This window comes from Pristiophorus japonicus, chromosome 7 (genome assembly GCF_044704955.1).
Source record: "Pristiophorus japonicus isolate sPriJap1 chromosome 7, sPriJap1.hap1, whole genome shotgun sequence".
Taxonomy (NCBI): Eukaryota; Metazoa; Chordata; class Chondrichthyes; family Pristiophoridae; genus Pristiophorus; species Pristiophorus japonicus.
The window spans coordinates 92435862-92457235 of record NC_091983.1 but is presented as its reverse complement, the minus strand read 5'-3'; the positions used below and the strand labels follow the sequence as shown (position 1 = coordinate 92457235).

Genomic DNA, 21374 nt, shown 5'->3' with positions numbered 1-21374 from the left:
TAATAAATCAATTACTGAAAGATGCTGGTATGTATATACACCCTGTACATTCAATGTACAGTTACACAAGACCAATGAATGTATCTTTACACTGTGTACAATATGCCTGTACCACCAGAGGGTGCAACTGGTGGAGACCTAGAGGTCACGTGCACGCCACAGGACCAAGTATAAAAAGGGAGCCCACCTTACTGTAACCTTTTTCAGGAGCTGCAATAAATGGACTAAGGTCACAACAGCTCAAGTGCATTACCTTACCTCGTGGAGTCACTACTCGAGTGCTTACAGACACCACAATTGGCGATGAGAACACGAATTCCATGCGAAAAATGGTTAACCTTGGTACCTTTCAACAATTCGCTGATGGGGAAGATTGGCTAGACCACTTCATCGCGAATGACCTGGCTGAAGACACATCGACCTCGCTGGGTGATAAGCGCCGAGCCATCCTGCTCAGCAATTGTGGGCCCACCATTCATGGCTTTGTCAGGGACTTGCTAGCCCCAGAGAAGACAACGAAAACGTTCGCGGAGCTCGTAAAGTTGATACAGGAACAGCTCAAACCAAAAGAGCATCCTCATAGCCAGACACCGGTTCTACACACACTGGCGGCCCGAAGGCCAAGAAATCGCAAAACATGCTGCAGACCAGAGACGATTGGCTGCACCGTGAGATTTTGGCGACCACCTCAATGAAGCACTGAGGGACATCTTTGTTATTGGAATCGGCCACGAAGGCCTCCTCCACAGGCTGCTCTCTGTGGACACCACCGTAACCCTGCAGAAGGCAATTAACGTGAGCCAAGCGTTCATGGCCTCAGCCTGCGATTCCAGAAGGATGAAGATTCAACCCCAGAACTCCAACACAGCAAGTAGTGAACCGAATGGCGCCTTTCGGAGGCAAGACTGCGACCCCGAGCCCCGCAACCCGGAGTCCGCCGCAGGGGGCCAATCGGCCAGCCCCATGCTGGCGCTGTGGAGGAAATCAGAGAGTCCACCAATGCCGAGAGAGACGATACTTGCAAAGGCTGTAACACTAAAGGCCATCTACAGCAAATGTGTAAGAGAAATTTTACTCAGTCGCTGAAGAGTTGGTCGATCACCCAGGCTCCAGCGCTGATGAAGACGAAGAGAGTGTCCAGGAGACAGCTCAGCTGCAGGAAACATAGATAGAAACATAGAAAATAGGTGCAGGAGTAGGCCATTCGGCTCTTCGAGCCTGCACCACCATTCAATGAGTTCATGGCTGAACATGCAACTTCAGTACCCCATTCCTGCTTTCTCACCATACCCCTTGATTCCCCTAGTAGTAAGGACGACATCTAACTCCTTTTTGAATATATTTAGTGAATTGGCCTCAACTACTTTCTGTGGTAGAGAATTCTACAGGTTCACCACTCTCTGGGTGAAGAAGTTTCTCCTCGTCTCGGTCCTAAATGGCTTACCCCTTATCCTTAGACTGTGACCCCTGGTTCTGGACCTCCCCAACATTGGGACCATTCTTCCTGCATCTAACCTGTCTAAACCAGTCAGAATTTTGAATGTTTCTATGAGATCCCCTCTCATTCTGCTGAACTCCAGTGAATACAAACCCAGTTGATCCAGTCTTTCTTGATATGTCAGTCCCGCCATCCCAGGAATCAGTCTGGTGAACCTTCGCTGCACTCCCTCAATAGCAAGAATGTCCTTCCTCAAGTTAGGAGACCAAAACTGCACACAATACTCCAGGTGTGGCCTCACCAAGGCCCTGTACAACTGTAGTAACACCTCCCTGCCCCTGTACTACAAATTACCTCGCTATGAAGGCCAACATGCCATTTGCTTTCTTAACCGCCTGCTGTACCTGCATGCCAACCTTCAATGACTGATGTACCATGACACCCAGGTCTCGTTGTACCTCCCCTTTTCCTTATCTGTCACCATTCAGATAATAGTCTATCTCTGTTTTTACCACCAAAGTGGATAACTTCACATTTATCCACATTATACTTCATCTGCCATGCATTTGCCCACTCACCTAACCTATCTAAGTCACTCTGCAGCCTCATAGCATCCTCCTCGCAGCTCACACTGCCACTCAACTTAGTGTCAGCCACAAATTTGCAGATACTACATTTAATCCCCTCGTCTAAATCATTAATGTACAATGTAAACAGCTGGGGCCCCAGCACAGAACCTTGCGGTACCCCACTAGTCACTGCCTGCCATTCTGAAAAGTACCCATTTACTCCTACTCTTTGCTTCCTGTCTGCCAACCAGTTTTCAATCCACATCAGCACACTACCCCAATCCCATGTGCTTTAACTTTGCACATTAATCTCTTGTGTGGGACCTTGTCGAAAGCCTTCTCTGAAAGTCCAAATACACCACATTCACGGGTTCTCCCTTGTCCACTCTACTGGAAACATCCTCAAAAAATTCCAGAAGATTTGTCAAGCATGATTTCCCTTTCACAAATCCATACTGACTTGGACCTATCATGTCACCTCTTTCCAAATGCGCTGCTATGACATCCTTAATAATTGATTCCATCATTTTACCCACTACCGACGTCAGGCTGACCGGTCTATAATTCCCTGTTTTCTCTCTCCCTCCTTTTTTTAAAAAAAGTGGGGTTACATTGGAGTGGAGGGTAGCCATAGGAACTGATCCAGAGTCTATGGAATGTTGGAAAATGACTGTCAATGCATTCGCTATTTCCAAGGCCACCTCCTTAAGTACTCTGGGATGCAGACCATCAGGCCCTGGGTATTTATCGGCCTTCAATCCCATTAATTTCCCCAACACAATTTCCCGACTAATAAGGATTTCCCTCAGTTCATCCTCCTTACTAGACCCCCTGACCCCTTTTATATCCGGAAGGTTGTTTGTGTCCTCCTTAGTGAATACCGAACCAAAGTACTAGTTTAATTGGTCAGCCATTTCTTTGTTCTCAGTTATGACTTCCCCTGATTCTGACTGCAAGGGACCTACGTTTATCTTTACTAACCTTTTTCTCTTTGCATATCTATAGAAGCTTTTACAGTCCATTTTAATGTTCCCTGCAAGCTTCTTCTCATACTCTATTTTCCCTGCCCTAATCAAACCCTTTGTCCTCCTCTGCCGAGTTCTAAATTTCTCCCAGTCCCCAGGTTCGCTGCAATTTCTGGCCAATTTGTATGCCACTTCCTTGGCTTTAATACTATCCCTGATTTCCCTTGATAGCCACCTTCCTTTTTTATTTTTATGCCAGACAGGGATGTACAATTGTTGTAGTTCATCCATGCAGTCTCTAAATGTCTGCCATTGCCCATCCACAGTCAACCCCTTAAGTGTCATTCGCCAATCTATCTTAGCCAATTCACGCCTCATACCTTCAAAGTTACCCTTCTTTAAGTTCTGGACCATGGTCTCTGAATTAACTGTTTCATTCTCCATCCTAATGTAGAATTTCACCATATTATGGTCACTCTTCCCCAAGGGGCCTTGCACAATGAGATTGCTAATTAATCCTCTCTCATTACACAACACCCAGTCTAAGATGCCCCTCCCCCCGCCCGAGTTGGTTCTTCGACATATTGGTCGAGAAAACCATCCCTTATGTACTCCAGGAAATCATCCTCCATCGTATTGTTTCCAGTTTGGTTAGCCCAATCTATATGCATATTAAAGTCAGCCATGATAACTGCTGCACCTTTATTGCATGCACCCCTAATTTCCTGTTTGATGCCCTCCCCAACATCACTACTACTGTTTGGAGGTCTGTACAGAACTCCCACTAACGTTTTCTGCCCTTTGGTATTCCGTAGCTCCACCCATACCGATTCCACATCATCCAAGCTAATGTCTTTCCTTACAATTGCATTAATTTCCTCTTTAACCAGCAATGCCACCCTGCCTCCTTTTCCTTTCTATCTATCCTTCCTAAATGTTGAATACCCTTGGATGTTGAGTTCCGAGCCTTGGTCACCCTGGAGCCATGTCTCCGTGATGCCAACCACATCGTATCCGTTAACTGCTATCTGCACAGTTAATTCGTCCACCTTTTTCAGAATACTCCTCGCATTGAGGCAGAGCCTTCAGGCTTGCCTTTGTAACACACTTTGACCCTTTAGAATTTTGCTGCAAAGTGTCCCTTTGTTTTTTGCCTTGGGTTTCTCTGCCCTCCACTTTTTCTCATCTCCTTTCTGTCTTTTGCTTCTGTTGCAATTTTGTTTCCCTCTGTCTCCCTGCATTGGTTCCCATCCCCCTGCCATATTAGTTTAACTCCTCCCCAACAGCACTCGCAAACACTCCCCCTAGGACATTGGTTCCGGTCCTGCCTCAGTGCAGACCGTCCAGTTTGTACTGGTCCCACCTCTCCCAGAACCGGTTCCAATGCCCCAGGAATTTGAATCCCTCCCTGCTGCACCACTGCTGAAGCCACGTATTCATCAGAGCTATCCTGCGATTCCTACTCTGACTAGCACGTGGTACTGGTAGCAATCCCGAGATTACTACTTTTGAGTTTCTATTTTTAAATTTAGCTCCTTAAATTCGTTTCGTAGGACCGCATCTCTTTTTTTTTTTAAAAACCTACATCGTTGGTACCAATGTGCACCACGACAACTGGCTGTTCACCCTTCCTTTTCACAATATCCTGCACCCGCTCAGACATCCTTGACCCTTGCACCAGGGAGGCAACATACCATCCTGGCGTCTCAGTTGCAGCCGGAGAAACGCCTATCTACTCCCCTTACAATTGAATCCCCTATCACTATCGCTCTCCCAATCTTTTTCCTGCCCTCCTGTGCAGCAGAGCCCGCCACGGTGCCATGAACTTGGCTGCTGCTGCTCTCCCCTGATGAATCATCCCCCTCATCAGTACTCAAAGCAGTGCATCTGTTTTGCAGGGGGATGACCGCAGGGGATCCCTGCACTACCTTCCTTGCACTGCTCTTCTTGTTGGTCTTCCATTCCCTAGCTGGCTGTGGACCCTTTACCTGCGGTAAGACCAACTCACTAAACGTGTCATTCTCAGCATCGTGGATGCTCCAGAGTGAATCCACCTTCAGCTCCAATTCCGCAACGCGGTCCGTAAGGAGCTGGAGGCGGATACACTTCCCGCACACATTTTTCCCACATAGTACAGGAGGAACATTACACGTGTCCGAGCTCTCCTGCCATGATTTAACCCTTAGATTAACTTAAACTGGCAACAATGCTAAAAGTTAGTGATATAAAAGAGAAAAAAGAAAAACTATTTACCAATCGCTTACCCCCTTGGCTAAGTCACGTCACCTTTCTATTTCTTTCTACTTCTTTTTGCCTTCTCTCTAGCTGCACAAGCTCACCTTTATAGGAAGAGGTGTACAGAGTGTTTACCTGCCCCACCGAGAGTTCCCTTTTGAAAATAGAAGCTGAAATCAACGGTGTTCCAGTCTCGATGGAGGTCGACACAGGGGCGAGACAATCGCTGATGAACCAGGTGGCCTTGGAGAAGCTCTGGGACAACCCTATCGAACAACCTAAAATGCTACCAATCCAGGTGAAGCTGCTCACTTACACAAATGACACCATCCCAGTTGTTGGCAGCGTGGATGTCCAGGTATCCTATGGTGGCACAATGCACAAGCTATCTTTATGGATCGTTGCTGGTGATGGTCCAACGCTGCGAGGAAAAGTTGGATGAAGCAAATCCAAATTTGTTGGAGCTGGGAAAGCCTCCAGGCCCCAGCGATCAACATCCTATGTGGCCCCAAATTTGGATCCATCGCAGCACCTGAAGATCCTACCGCCCAACTCAACTGCGCGGCGACAACACAGACCGCATTACCCAACGGCGAGATGATCCAACCTGAACAGCCAGAACTCAACTTCTGGGCCATGCCAGGACTCCGAAGAGAGAAGATCGACGCAGAAGGTAAATCCCCGGCTTCAGTGGCAGAACGTGGGGAGAGAAGGATCACTGCAGCTTACCCCGTGGAGAGAAAACATGGCACCCGCACCACGAAGCGAAGCGCATGAAATCAAGATGGCCGCGACCAAACCACGAGGGGCAGCGTTGAGGGAGCAACACGTGATGCCAAGCAGTGAACCGGATTGGGGTAAAGATTGCAAGGCCCTCTTAAAGGAGGCTGGCAAACCAGAACAATTAAAAGGGACAGTTCCACTTTTTGTACAGCAATGCCGGTGATACTAAAATGAGTTGTAATTAACAAATGCAAGTAGTTAAATGTACCGTTGAACAGCGATGCTGGTAGGATACTTGGAAAAGATGTAAATGAATACAAGTATCTAAATGTAACATTGTACAGCGATGCTTGTAATATACAGGGAAAATATGTAATTGAGGGAAAGGATGTAATTGACAAATGTGAACTAGTACCTGAGTGCGATCGGAGCCAATGCATCATGAATGTAAACGATGGAATAACGTGTGATGCCGGATTCAATATGCATGCTGACAAAACCAAGGGCAACCTCCCGTTTGAAGCACCCAGGTCAAGCGGGCTACCCGATCATGTAGCCTGTGCCTCCGGGACCAATGTGATGCCCCAGGGAGCGTGGCCACTCAGTGGGAGCTTACTCACTGCAGGGCCAGCGATCAGCAGACAGCACAGGCACCACGACTAGCACCCTGCCCCAGATCGGCCCTACCTCTCTGGCCACCAGGGCCAGCACCGGGAGCATGAGCCCAGCACCCTCCAGCCCTCCCGATGAGACCTGGGATGACCAGACTCCCATTACCGCCAAAGGGCAACAGGGAGAGCCATGGACACATGGATCACACCCAGAACCCACTCAAATCCCCAACCGTCCACTGCTGACCATTTCCCAATGTTGTGGCAATAAGGACATGGGTGTCCACAGGGAGAGCCATTCCCAAGTGCAAGGGCTTTGGGCACTCAAGTCGAGGGCCAGAGCATCTAGTGCAAAGGCCAGTGGCACAGGACTTAGGGGTCAGGGTGGGGAAAGATGTTGTGTATGTATATACCCTGTACACTCAATGTACAGTTACATAAGACCAATGAATGTATCTTTACACTGTATATACTATGCCTGTACCACCAGAGGGTGCAACTGGTGGAGACCTAGCAGTCACCTGCACATCGCAGGTAACCAAGTATAAAAGGAAGCCCACCTTACTGTAACCTCATTCAGGAGCTTCAATAAATGGACTACGGTCACAACAGTTCAAGTGCAATACCTTACCTCGTGGAGTCATTACTAGAGTGCTTACAGACGCCACAGATGCAAATTTATTGAGCCTAAAAAAACCTCTAAAAATGGTTTCGAGTGTTAGATATATTCCATACTAGAACAGAAATTAAATACGAAACTGAAAGATTAATTTTAAGCATTCACAAAGCCAGAATAAACTGGAATCTAAAATGTGATTTGTTTTTAATGTTGATTCAAGATCTTCACTAAAATCTTATCTCCAGCTAAGGCATTACAGTGGAGTTCATTTATAAATGATACATTGTGGCTGTTAACAGTTACAGGCACTATTACAGATACAGACAACAAAGGGCACTGGATTATTTTATCGACACTAACACCTTGGCTGCCAATACTTGCAAACATTGCACCACCCACCACACCTACACCACAAATATGCAGTCTCCAGAGAATACAACCGCTACACTAGCAAAGACATGCCAATTCAGGTTAACTTGAAGAACCTACCAACCAGTCTCAAATCTAGAAAGCCATTTTGGACAGTCATTGAAGTCCTTCAGCGATCTGCCCTCAGCCTTGATGACCGATGGCAAAATGCTTAGAAGAACTGCGACACACTGAATGGGTTCCTTCGGAGGATACCACAGTATAACCTGAAGGATCAAACCTTCCTCGCAAATAGTGGACAACTATCAACTGCCTCAGAACTTGTCATGGTAGATGCTGCCGCCTTCTCCATAGGTGGAAGTACTATTGGCATGAATGCATGACCTCATCTTTCTTATCTGGAAGGAGGAGAGAATGCCGGGAGATCTCAGCGATGCCGTAATCATCACCATCTTCAATAAAAGGGGCCAAGTCCGACTTCGGCAATGAGAGAAATCTCCGTGCTGTCGGCCACTGGGAAAGTCATCGTAAGAATCCTCAACAGTCTTCTCCCTGTGGCTGAAGAACTCCTCCCAGAGTAACAATGTGGATTCCGTCCACTAAGGGGTACAACAGACATGAGCTTCACCACGTGACAACTACAAGAGAAATGCAGGGAACAGCACCAACCCTTGTACATGGTCTTCTTTGACCTCACAAATGCCTTTGACACGGTCAACCGTGAGGGACTATGGAGCGTCGTCCTCCTTCATTGTGGCTGCCCCCAAAAGTTTGTCACCATCCTCCGCCTGCTCCATGATGACATGCAAGCCGTGATCCTGACCAACGGATCCATCACAGACCCAATTCATGTCCGGTACGGGGTTAAGCAGGGCTGCGTCGTCACGCCAATGCTCTGCTCAATCTCCCTCGATGCAATGCTCCACATCACTCAAAGCTCTCCACTGGAGTGGAACTAAACTATAGAACCAATGGGAACCTGTTCAACCTTTGTCACCTCCAGGCTAGATCCAAGGTCATCCCATCTTCCGTCATCAAACTACAGTACGCAGACGACGCTTGCATCTGTGCACACAGAGGCCGATCTCCAAGCCATCATCAACATCTTCACCGAGGCATACGAAAGCATGGGCCTTACACTAAACATCTGCAAGACAAAAGTCTTCCACCAACCTGACCCCGCCACACACCACTGCCCACCAGTCATGAAAATCCACAGCGCGGCCTTGGCCGCGAGACGTGGACCACATACAGTAGACATCTCAATGCGCTGAATAAGTACCACCAGCATTGTCACCGCAAGATCCTGCAAATCCACTGGCAGGATAGACGCAATGTCAGTGTTCTCACTCAGGCCAACATCCCCAGCATCGAAGCAGTGACCACACTCGATCAGTTCCATTGGGCAGACCGCATCATCTGCATGTCCGACATGAAACTCCCAAAGCAAGCACTCTACTCAGAATTCCTACATGGCAGGCGAGCCCCAGGTGGGCAGAGGAAACATTTCAAGGACACCCTCAAAGCCTCCTTGATAAAGTGCAACATCCCCACTGGCACCTGGGAATCCCTGGCCCAAGACCGCCCTCAGTAGAGGAAGAGCATCCGGGAGGGCATTGAGCACCTCCAAGTTTTGTCACCGAGAGCTTGAAGAGATCAAGCATAGACAGCGGAAGGAGCATGCGGCAAACCAGACTCCTCACACCCTTTCCTTCAACCACTGTCTGTCCCACCTGTGACAGACTGTAATTCCCATATTGGACTGTACAGTCACTTGAAAACTCACTTTTAGAGTGGACGCAAGTTTTCCTCGATTTCGAGGGACTGCCTACGATGATGAGGTGGAAGATTAAAGCATCCCTATCATGCGACTCTGGAGCTCCTAATCAGACCCAGGAGCACATCATTGAGCACTGTCCTCAGGAAATTTGCAGGCAGCCTACAAGATATCCATGCTATTATACTGCATGCTGGATATCCAACTTAGATATTGACATTTGATTTGCTACTACCATACGAAAGAAAGACGACTACTGGAATATGGAGCTCTTTCCAGCCTCTCTAATAAGGACCATTAAAGTATCTGAATACAATATGAATATTTGAAGACGTGGTTAATTAAATTTGGATATAAAAGGAAGCACCGATAACTAATTATCCACAGAATATCACTTGCCCGCTACCGCCCTCCCCCCCCCCCCCGCCACTGCCCACCCCCCATTCTACCTTCCTTACATCTCCAATTAGATGCATTCGGTTTTTTTTTTAAGTTTGCACTATATTACAACTTTAAATATAGACAAATTTCCCAAGATGCTTCATAAGAGCAGGGAGGGTACATCAAGCAGGAATTGGGGGAAAGAGCTAGGAAAGGTGAAGGAAGCTGTGGTTTTTGGGAAGCTTTTGAAGATGAACAGACATGTAGTAAGAAACGTGTATTTATATGGCGCCTTTAATGTAGTGAAATGACCCAAGGTGTTTCACAGGTGTATTATGAGATTAAAAATTTGACACGGAGCCACATAAGGAGAAATTAGCACAGGTGACCAAAACTTGGCCAAAGAGATGGGTTTTAAGGAGCGTCTTGAAGGAGGAAAGAGGGTTAGAGGTAGGGAGTTCCAGAGCTTGAGGCCAAGGCAACAGAAGGCATGGCCACCAATGGTTGAGCGATTAAAATCATGGATGCTCAGGAGGGCAGAATTAGAGAAGCGCAGACATCTCGGGGTGTGGGGGGAGGTTGTGGGCCTGGAGGAGATTACTGAGATACAGAGGGGAGAGGCCATGGATGGATTTGAAAATAAGGATGAGAATTTTGAAATCGAGGCGTTGCTTAATCGGAAGCCAATGTAGGTCAGCGAGCACAGGGTAGATGGTAAGTGGGACTTGGTGAGAGTTAGGACACGGGCAGCCGAGTTTTGCATGACCTCTAGTTTACGTAGGATAGAATGTGGGAGGCCAGCCAGGAGTGCATTGGAATAGTAAAGTCTAAAGGTAACAAAGGTGTGGATGAGGGCTTCAGCAGTGGATGAGTAGAGGCAAGGGCAGAGACGGGCGATGTTACGAGGTGGAACCAGGCAGTCTTAGTAATGCAGCGAATATGTGGTTGTAAGCTCATTTCAGAGTCAAACATATGACACCAAGGTTGCGAACAGTCTGGTTCAGCCTTAGATAGAAGCTGGGGAGAGGGATGGAGTCAGTGGTTCAGGAACTGTGTTTGTGAAAGGAAGGATCTGGAAAATACTAGAATATAGGTGTATAATGACTGTAGGCCTAGGCACCAATGATGGAATAAAAGGTACATAGGGAGAACTTAAGAAATAAGAGCAGGAGTAGGCCATTTGGCCCCTCAAGCCTGCTCCGCCATTCACTATCATGGCTGATCTGATCTTGGCCTGAACTCCACGATCCTGCCCACTCCCCATAAGCCTTATTGTTTAAAAATCTGTCCATCTCCGCCTTAAATATTGTACAGTTGTAGGACTTCCCTACTTTTATACTCCAGCCCCCTTGCAATAAAGGCCAATATTCTATTTGTTATCCTAATTACTTGCTGGACCTGCACGCTAACTTTGTGTGTTTCATGTACAAGAACCCCCAGATCTCTCTACTGCAGCATTTTGTAATCTCTCCCCATTTAAATAATAATTTGCTTTTTTATTTTTCCTACCAAAGTGGATAACCTCACATTTTCCCACATTATATTCCATCTGCCAACTTTTTGCCCATCTATATCCCTTTGCAGATTCTGTGTGTCCTCCTCACAATCTGCTTTCCCACCTATCTTTGCATCATCAGCAAATTTGGTTACATTAAACCCTGTCCCTTCATCCAAGTCATTAACAGAGATGGTAAATAGATGAGGACCCAGCACTGATCCCTGCGGCACCCCACGAGTTACTGTTTGCCAACCGTAAAATGATCCATTTATCCTGACTCTCTGTTTTCTGTTCGTTAGCCAATCCTCTATCCATGCTAATATATTACCTCAACCCCATGAGTTCTTATCTTGTGCAGTAACTTTTTATGTGGCACCTTATCAAATGCCTTTGGAAATCCAAATACATGATATCTGTTGGTTCCCCTTTATCCTCAAAGAACTCCAACAAATTTGTCAAACATGATTTCCCTGGTGGGGAAATATGCGTGGATCAGAGTCAGAAGAGCATAGGGTACAAGCTGGCATGTAGAAGTTGCAGTGGTCAAATGGAGTGAGGTCACGAGGGAATTCTAAAATCAACACAGGAGAATAATGAACCAAGAGATCAGCAATGACAGGAAGACAGACAAGAGGGACTGAGTACTGCATATATGCAAGCATCAGAACACGATGTACTGGAAGTTTGTGCAGGGTGGAACTCAGGAGTCTGGGCTTGTAATGATGAAGGCATAGATAAGAATTTTGATGGTGGTGGGGACAGAGATAGGGAATACGCTAAAGTGGAAATAAGCCGCCTTGCTAATGGATAGGATGTTGGAATTGAAGCTCAGCTCAATCAAATAGGATACCAATTTTGTACATCAGTTCAACCTGAGTGAACATCTGGAATGGTGGATAGAATCAAGATTCAAACATGATTGCTTCAACCTTGCCAGTTTCAATCTGGAGAACATTCTGGCTCATCTACCTACAAGTGGCATGAATAAAGCTACCACTTTATATGGTTGCCTCTAATCCTACTTAGCTTTATTAAAATACAATCAAGATCAAAGATTTTAAGTTCAAAATTAAAAATCAATTCGAAATGAAGCAAATTATTGTCGAACAGTTTTTAGTTCAGGGAAATTTGATTGAAAGCCCCAACTTGTAATCTGCTTCTTGAATTAAGCTTCCCATCTTGAATTACATTCTATTCAAATGTGAAACACCAATTCTAAAAAGGTGTTTTCTAAGATTAATGTTTGGTTGTGATTCCAATTGGTTTACAAATGATGGTACGTATGAGAATGTGGATATATTAGAGAAGAGTGTGTGAAAAAATTGTTCAGAGATAAATGTAGATGAGGATTTGGTAATGTTCAAGGGAAGGATACAGTGGTTGACTGTGGACCAGTTAATCCATCATTTCTGAACAAATCTTTAGAATCTAAAATGTGATATCAAATTAGTGAGCATTTCGAGATGTACAAAATAATCAAGGGCACCCAGTATAGATTTTTCAAAGGCAAGTTGTTTTTGACAAGTTTAGAGTGTTATTTTGAAGTGACTGGTTGGATGAACAAAGAAAATGGAGTCAATGTAGTGTATTGGATTTTCAGAAGTAATTTGATAAGGTTTCTCAAAAGGAAAAGTAGCAACATGTATATAAAATTGGTTTACAAGGGGAAATATAGGGCTCAATTTTTCCCAATGCCGTTTTTTGGCATATTTCAAGAATTACACCCGTTTTTTTGGCCCCGACTACTCAAAAAAAATAACTTGCAAGTTTCCCCGTTCTAATTTTTGAAATTAGCGCTGTGCAGCCTGTCCTTTAGCTTCCAGGGTTTTGGGGGGTGGGGGGGGGGTGGGGGGATAGAGCCCAATATCTGCACCGAAAAAAACAATGCTCCCACCCTCTGCGCATGCGCAGAAAAAAAATGACTTTTTGACGTGACTGCTATGGGCGCGCATGTCCAGTACAGCTCCCGGTCTGCATTCGGCCAGTTTTAAAGAGGTAGGTGTGTGTGAGAACTTTAATTCTCAGTGGAAAAATCGGAGCTGCAATATGCAATGCGGCTCGAGGACCAAGAATTTCTCAAGAGGAAGTGGAAGCAATAGTTACTGTAATTGAGGTCAGATGGCACGAGCTGGACGCCAGCAGAGGCCACAAAGGTTTCACCAAAAGAAAAGAAACATTGGAACCAACTTGCAGAAGATTACTGTGCAATGGTGACCACCCCGAGGTCTGGAGGCCAGTGCAAAAAGAAGTGGCAGGACCTTGGTCAAGTAGCTAGTGCAAGTAATATTTTCATTTAGTCACTGGAATTGCAATTGTAAATGGTACGATCTGTATGTCCCACCCAACAGAAAGACACCCTCTCTAGAAATGTATATTTTCATCTTTGCAGAGGAAGGTGACACACAACAAAAGGGAAAAAACTCGAACAGGAGGCAGCCCGGCAAATCTGCATGCACGGACACCCTTGGAAGAGAGGGTCGCTGCTTTGATGGGTCCTGCCTGGAGAAAGAGCAACCACTGCACAAGCTGGGCCCACACTTGAGGGAAGGAGTAGGTCCTGCAAATTCCATTGTCTGGCTTTGCTAAAAGTCAAATACTGCGCGGGCTAGCTATGCTTCGGTTCACGGGGATGTCTCGGTCAGCTACGCTTCGGTTGATGCAATGGGTTATCATTCATTATGGTCCTTCAAATGAGCCTACTCATACCACCTACTCTGCTGCTAACCATTTGTCTGTTCTGTTATATTTTGCAGAACTTGAGGCCAACCCCGATGAGGCTGAAGCCAATGCAGAAGATGATTCAGACACGGACGAGCCGGAAGAGGAGAACATCCTCCAATCTCACCTTCCAGAACAAGAACATGGGGATGAGGGGAGGGGGAGGATGAAGCTCCCACTCTTGTATTCACTCTGGAGGAGGTGCAAGTGCCACCTAGGGGTGCCAGCCTCTTTCCTGAGTGGGATGAGTGTTGGGACATTCCATGGTTTTGCACAGTTCAAGACTGTGGGATCCAGTGGGATGCAACAAGGCACACACAGGACCCCACCATCCAAGGCTGAAGGTCCCAGTGAGATGCAGGAAGGCACACCCAGGCTCCCACCATCCAAGGCTGCGGGTCCCAGTGGGATGCAGCGAACCACACCGAGGTAGAGGAGGGGAAGGAGAGCTGGATAGCGCTCACCTGAGGTGCAGGATCTAACAGATGTGGTTCAGATGATGGCAATGAGTACGGAGAGCATTGACCTTACGTGATCACGCCTGGACACCATCAGTGGGGTGGGTGATGAGGTCCCAGGACTGTCGGGAGAAGTAACAACACTCAAGAAATGGGAACGCTGTTTGGGAACATGAGGGAGGGAATGTATCAGTCAGCTGACACAGTCGGTGCACGAGGGAGGGAATGTTAGAGTTAGCTGCTGCAATAACGGAACATGGCCAGACCCCATGACCATTAATTAAATCAACTCCCACCCTCTCCCCCGCACCCATCAAGAAGTGTACACTACCAGAGATGTTCGAAAAAATAAGCTTGGTACCAACCCGAGAAGCGCTGAAGTCACCAAGACCAACGGGCGGTCTTAGAATAAGGTGGAGGAGAGATGAGTGCAGCTTTTCTTTGCTGCTGTTGGTACTGTTGTAACTGTTCTCAGATAAGAAGTTTTTTTGTAAGTGATATAAATTTAAAAGTTTAAAAGTTTGTAAGTGATCGTAACTGAAAACTTTAAAGTTGGATACAAGAATATTTTTATTAAAGTTAAGTTAAATACAAACAAGTGTTTGTTAAAATATATTTTAAATTATTACTGAATCATTTCCATTATTTGTTCCAACAACAACACATTACCGAACAGGTCCAAACAGTAAACATGATCCATTTGGAATAGTTGCTACTGAGCCTTCAGGCAGCCAAGTGTTGACAGATGAGCTGCTGGCCCAATGTTCTAACAATCGTTAAAGGGGCCCGCCCCAGTGCCAAGTAACGGACACAATGCAGCCACATGTAAATCCAAGGACAGGCCCAACAATAATCAAAGACTTCTCCGAGTGGAAACTGATCAAAACAGTGTAGGTTTTGGTGTATATGCAGTGAAGGGCAAAGCAGTACACTCCTCGTCAGGATTTCAGAACGTTAGTACTGATTAATAATCGATGGATTAACATGACGATAGATACAGCGGCAAATTGCTCAATAATGAGTTGGGATGTGTATTACAAAAATTTCAGGGGCATACCACTAAAGGCGAGCTCAGCAGAGCTGCAAACATATTCGGGGAAAAACTGCAGACGCTTGGACAAATGGAGTGTATAGTACAATACCAGGGGTAACAAGCAAGATTACCTATTATAGTGAAATACATCAATCGAACGACACTTATGGGCAAAGATTGGCTCAGTGCTTCGGTTGGATTCGTACGGCGCCTGTAGTACAGAAATGGTTAAGCCTCGGCTCGATACTCTGCTGGAGAAATATACTAATATGTTTGAGGACTCATACGAGGTCATCAAGGAATACAATGCATATTGTGTTCCTAACACAGATGAGGCTGCACACAGGGAGGTTAAAGTAACAGTGACCTCAGTCTTTAATAAGGCACTCCAGAGTGAGGAACAGGCCTTAGGGGCCGGCTTATATACAGTGCTTCCAAGGGATGCTGGGATCCCTTGGGACTTCAAGGGATGAGCTCCCTGGTGGCGGAACATGGGAGTGCATACTTTACAGGTACACAACATCACTCCCCGCCCCCCCAAAGTCAAAGTGAAAACTATTTACAAGGTGAGGCGGTCGGGAGCCTTTCTTTCCCTGGTGGACCGCCTTGGTACAAATGTCTGTTCTGGTGTGTTGGCTGTGCCCTCGCTGGGCTGGCGTGTTGTTGGCCCTGCAGGGCTGCTAGGTGAGCCTGGTCTTGCTGGGCTGTTGCGTGTGATGGGTTCGATTTTCTGGTCCGGGGTGATGTCTTTGATCCTTTGGGTGTATGTTGTGGGCTCGAAAAAGGTGGTGTCTGCTGTGGGTTGTTCAGGGCAGTCTGTGAACCGCAGCCTCGTTTGGTCCAGGTGCTTTCTGCAAATTTGTACATTGTCTAGTTTGGCTACGAACACCCTATTCCCTTCTTTAGCTATCACCGTGCCTGCGATCCACTTGGGACCATGTCCATAGTTTAGCACATACACAGGGTCATTCAGATCAATTTCCCGTGACACAGTGGCGCGACCATTGTTTACATTTTGTTGCTGCTGCCTGATCATGCAGGTTGGGGTGAACCAGTGAGAGTCTGGTTTTAAGTGTCCTTTCCATGAGTAGCTCAGCCGGGGGCACCCCTGTGAGTGAGTGGGGTCTCGTACGGTAGCTGAGCAGTACTCGGGACAGGCGGGTTTGGAGTGAGCCTTCTGTGACTCGTTTAAGGCTCTGATTGATGGTTTGTACTGCCCGCTCTGCCTGCCCATTGGAGGCTGGTTTAAACGGGGCCGAGGTGACATGTTTGATCCCATTGCGGGTCATGAATTCTTTAAATCCGGCACTGGTGAAACAGTGACCAGTATGTCAGGCAGGCCGTGGGTGGCAAACATGGCCCTCAGGCTTTCAATGGTGGCTGTGGCGGTGGCGGTGCTTCCCGACATTATTTCACATTCAATCCATTTTGAAAAAGCATCCACCACCAGCAGGAACATTTTACCGAGAAACAGGCCCGCATAGTTGACATGGATCCTCGACCACGGCCTGGAGGGCCAGGACCACAAACTTAGTGGTGCCTCTCTGGGCGCGTTGCTCAACTGAGCACATACGCTGCATTGCTGTACACAGGATTCTAAGTCAGATTCAATACCGGGCCACCACACGTGGGATCTGGCTATCGCTTTCATCATTACTATACCCGTGTGTGTGCTGTGGAGATCCGAGATGAACGTCTCCCTGCCCTTTTTTGGTAGCACTACGTGGTTACCCCACAACAGGCAGTCTGCCTGAATGGATAGCTCGTCCTTTTGCCGCTGGAACTGCTTGATTGGCTCTTGCATTTCAACGGGGATGCTGGCCCAGCTCCCATGCAGTACACAGTCCCCGGAATCAACCTAGTGAACCTTCTCTGAACTGCCTCCAAAGCAAGTATATCCTTTCGTAAATATGGAAACCAAAACTGCATGCAGTATTCCAGGTGTGGCCTCACCAATACCTTATATAGCTGTAGTAAGACTTCCCTGCTTTTATACTACATCCTCTGCAATAAAGGCCTTCCTGATCACTTGCTGTACCTGCATACTATTCTTTTGGGTTTCATGCACAAGTACCCCCAGGTTCCGCTGTACTGCGGCACTTTGCAATCTTTCTCCATTTAAATAATAACTTGCTCTTTGATTGTTTTTCTGCCAAAGTGCATTACCTCACACTTTCAAACATTATATTCCATCTGCCAAATTTTTGCCTACTCAGTCTTTTGCAGATTTGTTGTGTCCTCCTCACACATTGCTTTTCCTCCCATTTTTATATCGTCAGCAATCTTGGCTACATTACACTCAGTCCTTTCTTCCAAGTCATTAATATAGATTGTAAATAGTTGGGTCCCAGCACTGATCCCTGCGGCACCCCACTAGTTACTGGTTGCCAACCAGAGAATGAACCATTTATCCCGACTCTCTGTTCGTTAGTCAATCCTCTATCCATGCGAATATATTACCCCCAACCCCGTGAACTTTTATCTTGTGCAGTAACCTCTTATGTGGCACCTTGTCAAATGCCTTCTGGATGTCCAAATACCACTACATCCACTGGTTCCCTTTACTCACCCTGTTCGTTACATCCTCAAAGAGTTCCAGCAAATTTGTCAAACATGACTTTCCCTTCAGAAATCCATGCTGACTCTGCCTGACCAAATTTTGCTTTTCCAAATGTCCTGCTACTGCTTCTTTAATAATGGACTCCAACATTTTCCCAACCACAGATGTTAGGCTAACTGGTCTATAGTTTCCTGCTTTTTGTCTGCCTCATTTAAAAAAAAAAAAATAGGGGCGTTACATTTTCAGTTTTCCAATCTGCTGGGACCTCCCCAGAATCAAGGGAATTTTGGTAAATTACAACCAATGCATCCACAATCCCTGCCGCATGGCTTCTTCCTCCTACTCGTCATCTGCATGTTCCTCCTAATCATCAACCACTCAGTCCTAGGTGGGTCTTCTACCACCAGCTGCTGCTGCCGCCTCATGATGGCTAAGTTATGCAACATACAGCACACAAAAGTGAACTGACCGACAATCCCAGGAGAGTATTGAAAGTAGTCTCCAGTATTCCAGGTGTGGCCTCAGCAATACCCTGTATAACTGTATCAGGACTTCCCTGCTTTTATACTCCATCCCCTTTGCAATAAAGGCCATGACTCCATTAGCCTTCCTGATCACTTGCTGTACCTACATACTATCCTTTTGTGTTTCATGCACAAGTACCCCCAGGTCCCACTATACTACTGCAACACTTTTCAATCTTCCTCCATTCACCCATAAAACATGTCTGTGGGAAGAAAAAGATAATTTCTGATTGTACTACTGAAGGCACAGGAGCTCACTCTAAACTCTTACCTGAGATTGCATGTTCAGAAATTGCATCTACAAAAACAGAGTTTTGTCTTGGATAGTGGCTTCTTATCCACTCGCACACGTCATCCTCGGTCCACAAGGAAACTGGATTATTTGACACTGGTGTTTTTCGCACTACTCGAATCTTACATTCTTCCAGTTCGAGCTGATTCCCAGAGTAACTGAGAGTTAAAGGCTATCAGACCAAAGAAAAGTTAGAAAATGCCTACTGCATCTTACAGTAATTTAAAGAATTAACAACTGAAAATCAAGTAACTACTTTGGCTGACCTTAAACACTCAGATGTAACCATTTCTCAAAATAATTAGTCATAAAAAGAGATACAAATATAATATGAAACAAAATTTATTGAACAAAATCTAGTTTTACTTCACAAATTTAATATTGTGATAATCCAGTATTTATTTGAATATTAAGTAAGTTACAGGAGGATCAATCATATGCTAATTGAGAAGCTCAGTAGTTTGTAATATTGACAAGCTTTTCTCGATTATAATGTTCAGGGAATTAAAAAAATTCATATTGTTCAAATATTTAATACATGAACAGTAACACCTCAATCTAATGAACACTGAATATATGTTTTAATTACAAATGTTACCATTTTTCAATTCATGTTACACAACCATGATAGCAATTTAAAAAATAACCCTCTGAAATAAGCAACAGTTCATTCGTTCCCAATCATAAAAATTGAGTGACCATACCATGCTGATAATGGCAGTGATCAATGCCAGAGAGAGAGGACAACATTAATTCCCATCTCAGTATCGGAGTGGACCCATGAGAGCCATTCCATTAGTTCATAGTAAGATTAAACATTTCTGTCACAGTATAGTGTGCGTCAAGGTACACGGCAATAAAACAAGGAATGATACCTCACCAATGTGAACCTGGGAAAGCAAATCAGTGTTACATTTCAAAATCATCAGGTCAAATAAAATGAAAACTAAATAGTTTTATGCTAAAGTGAAGTAACTGACAACCTATCGAAAGTTTTTGTTTCAATTTCACATGATGACATAGTGAGGAAGCTTCTAAACACTGTCCCATAGATGGAAGAGCACAAGTTCCTGCCCACAATTCCCGAAAGGGTGAGCTTCCAATCTCCAGCGCAAGAGGTGCTCAGCGAAGACAAAACATTTCCTCAGAGAAAAGGAGGAACAGTCACGCTTGGCTGATTTCGCACACCTATTGGCTGATTACAGATTGCCACTGGCAGATGTCTGAGTAGTCTGGCCTGAGAAAGTATACAAGGCAAGGTGACGGTAGGAAGTAAAAAAAAAAAAGAGTGGAGGGGAAAGTTACTATTAATGCCTCCTTCTGACAGGACCACAGCAATGCTTTTAATTTAATAAAGTGGTATGTTGGCATTCCTGTACAGGTTATTGACAGATGCGCAGCCTAATGCACTAATAGTTCCAGTATTCCCTTCTTTAAAAAACTTTAAAAACTTAAGACAATTACAAGTCACAAAAATGTTTGAAAATTTTAAAGATCAGTGTGTTGAAATGAATTATTTCCTATGAATGCATTAATGAGAGAGAGTTCCATCTGTATCCATTTTCAAAATTAGCCCATCTAACAAGAGCTATATATAAATTTCATTTAAAACCAAGCTAAACATTTCAATTTTTATTTGCCCCCCTCCCCTTTTACATCTTACACGATTCCTTGGCCAGGAAGGCAATGAGTCAGTTTGTTCTACGACTGTCTATTACAGGATGTAACAAACTGCAAAGAGATTCCCAAGAGGAGCTCAGGTTAACTGGAGCTTCAATTCTCCAGTCCAATGGGGATGTGCTTCAATTACTGCTTGGAAGTACTCCACATGATCTAGCTGAGCTTAGAAACACAAATACCATAAATGCTAATGGATGGCTACTGACCTGTAATTGGTAGTCATGGTGATGTACTGGTGGTGTTTGGCAGGTTTTAAAATTTGGCTCTGGGACATCTCCACAGTCCATTACTGGATGATGGATGTGTAGTTCTTAAAAAGATCTCAAGTTACAATCCATTCAGTGATACCAGTAACCAATAACAGGCTGTATGACCTATTTGCAAAACAAAAAAAACATTGAGTCTACTTAATTTCTATTGCAGTTTTCAAAATACAAATTGAAAATCCTAAACTAGAAAACAGATGATCCATAACATTTTGTTTTTAAACCAAGTTGCAAGACATTTATTGGTCAGTTGTACTGTTTTGCTTCTGGGATGGGGAGCAAAATACTGAAGCTCAGGAACAGAATGATTTTATTTTGATGTTTTTAAAGCCTGCCTTTGCACACAGCTCACAGTAAATGACCAAATATTATCTTGATTCTAAATGAGTCATATTTTAAACACCTATTTTCTGGTTGTATCTTTTAAAATATGAAGATAGCAATAAGGGTACAGCACCACAGGTGGAAAAAAAGCACTAATTTTTTCTGATTTATATAATGTCATATTAAATTCTAAACACTTTGGATTACTAATTTATTGCACAATATCAACAATAATTCACTAATCCACCTCACAATAACTTTCGCTATTTGCATACAGCATTCATTCAGGAAGGAATCCTGGTTTACTGCTTCTCCACACATTCCTTATTGAGTG

The 21374-nt window shown here is 45.1% G+C and overlaps 1 protein-coding gene across 1 annotated transcript in view; it reads right to left on the bottom strand.

The window, feature by feature from the left end:
• LOC139266809 (sterile alpha motif domain-containing protein 12-like) overlaps positions 1 to 20820 on the bottom strand; it is a 112196-nt gene extending 91376 nt beyond the window's left edge. Inside the window, exons 1-2 of the mRNA XM_070884413.1 lie at positions 20657 to 20820; positions 18750 to 18942 (exon numbers count right to left, since the gene is read on the bottom strand). Of these exons, the coding sequence (XP_070740514.1) occupies positions 18750 to 18942; positions 20657 to 20737 (274 nt within the window). The 5' untranslated portion in view covers positions 20738 to 20820. The remainder of the gene's footprint in view (positions 1 to 18749; positions 18943 to 20656) is intronic.
• Positions 20821 to 21374: the final 554 nt, after the last annotated feature.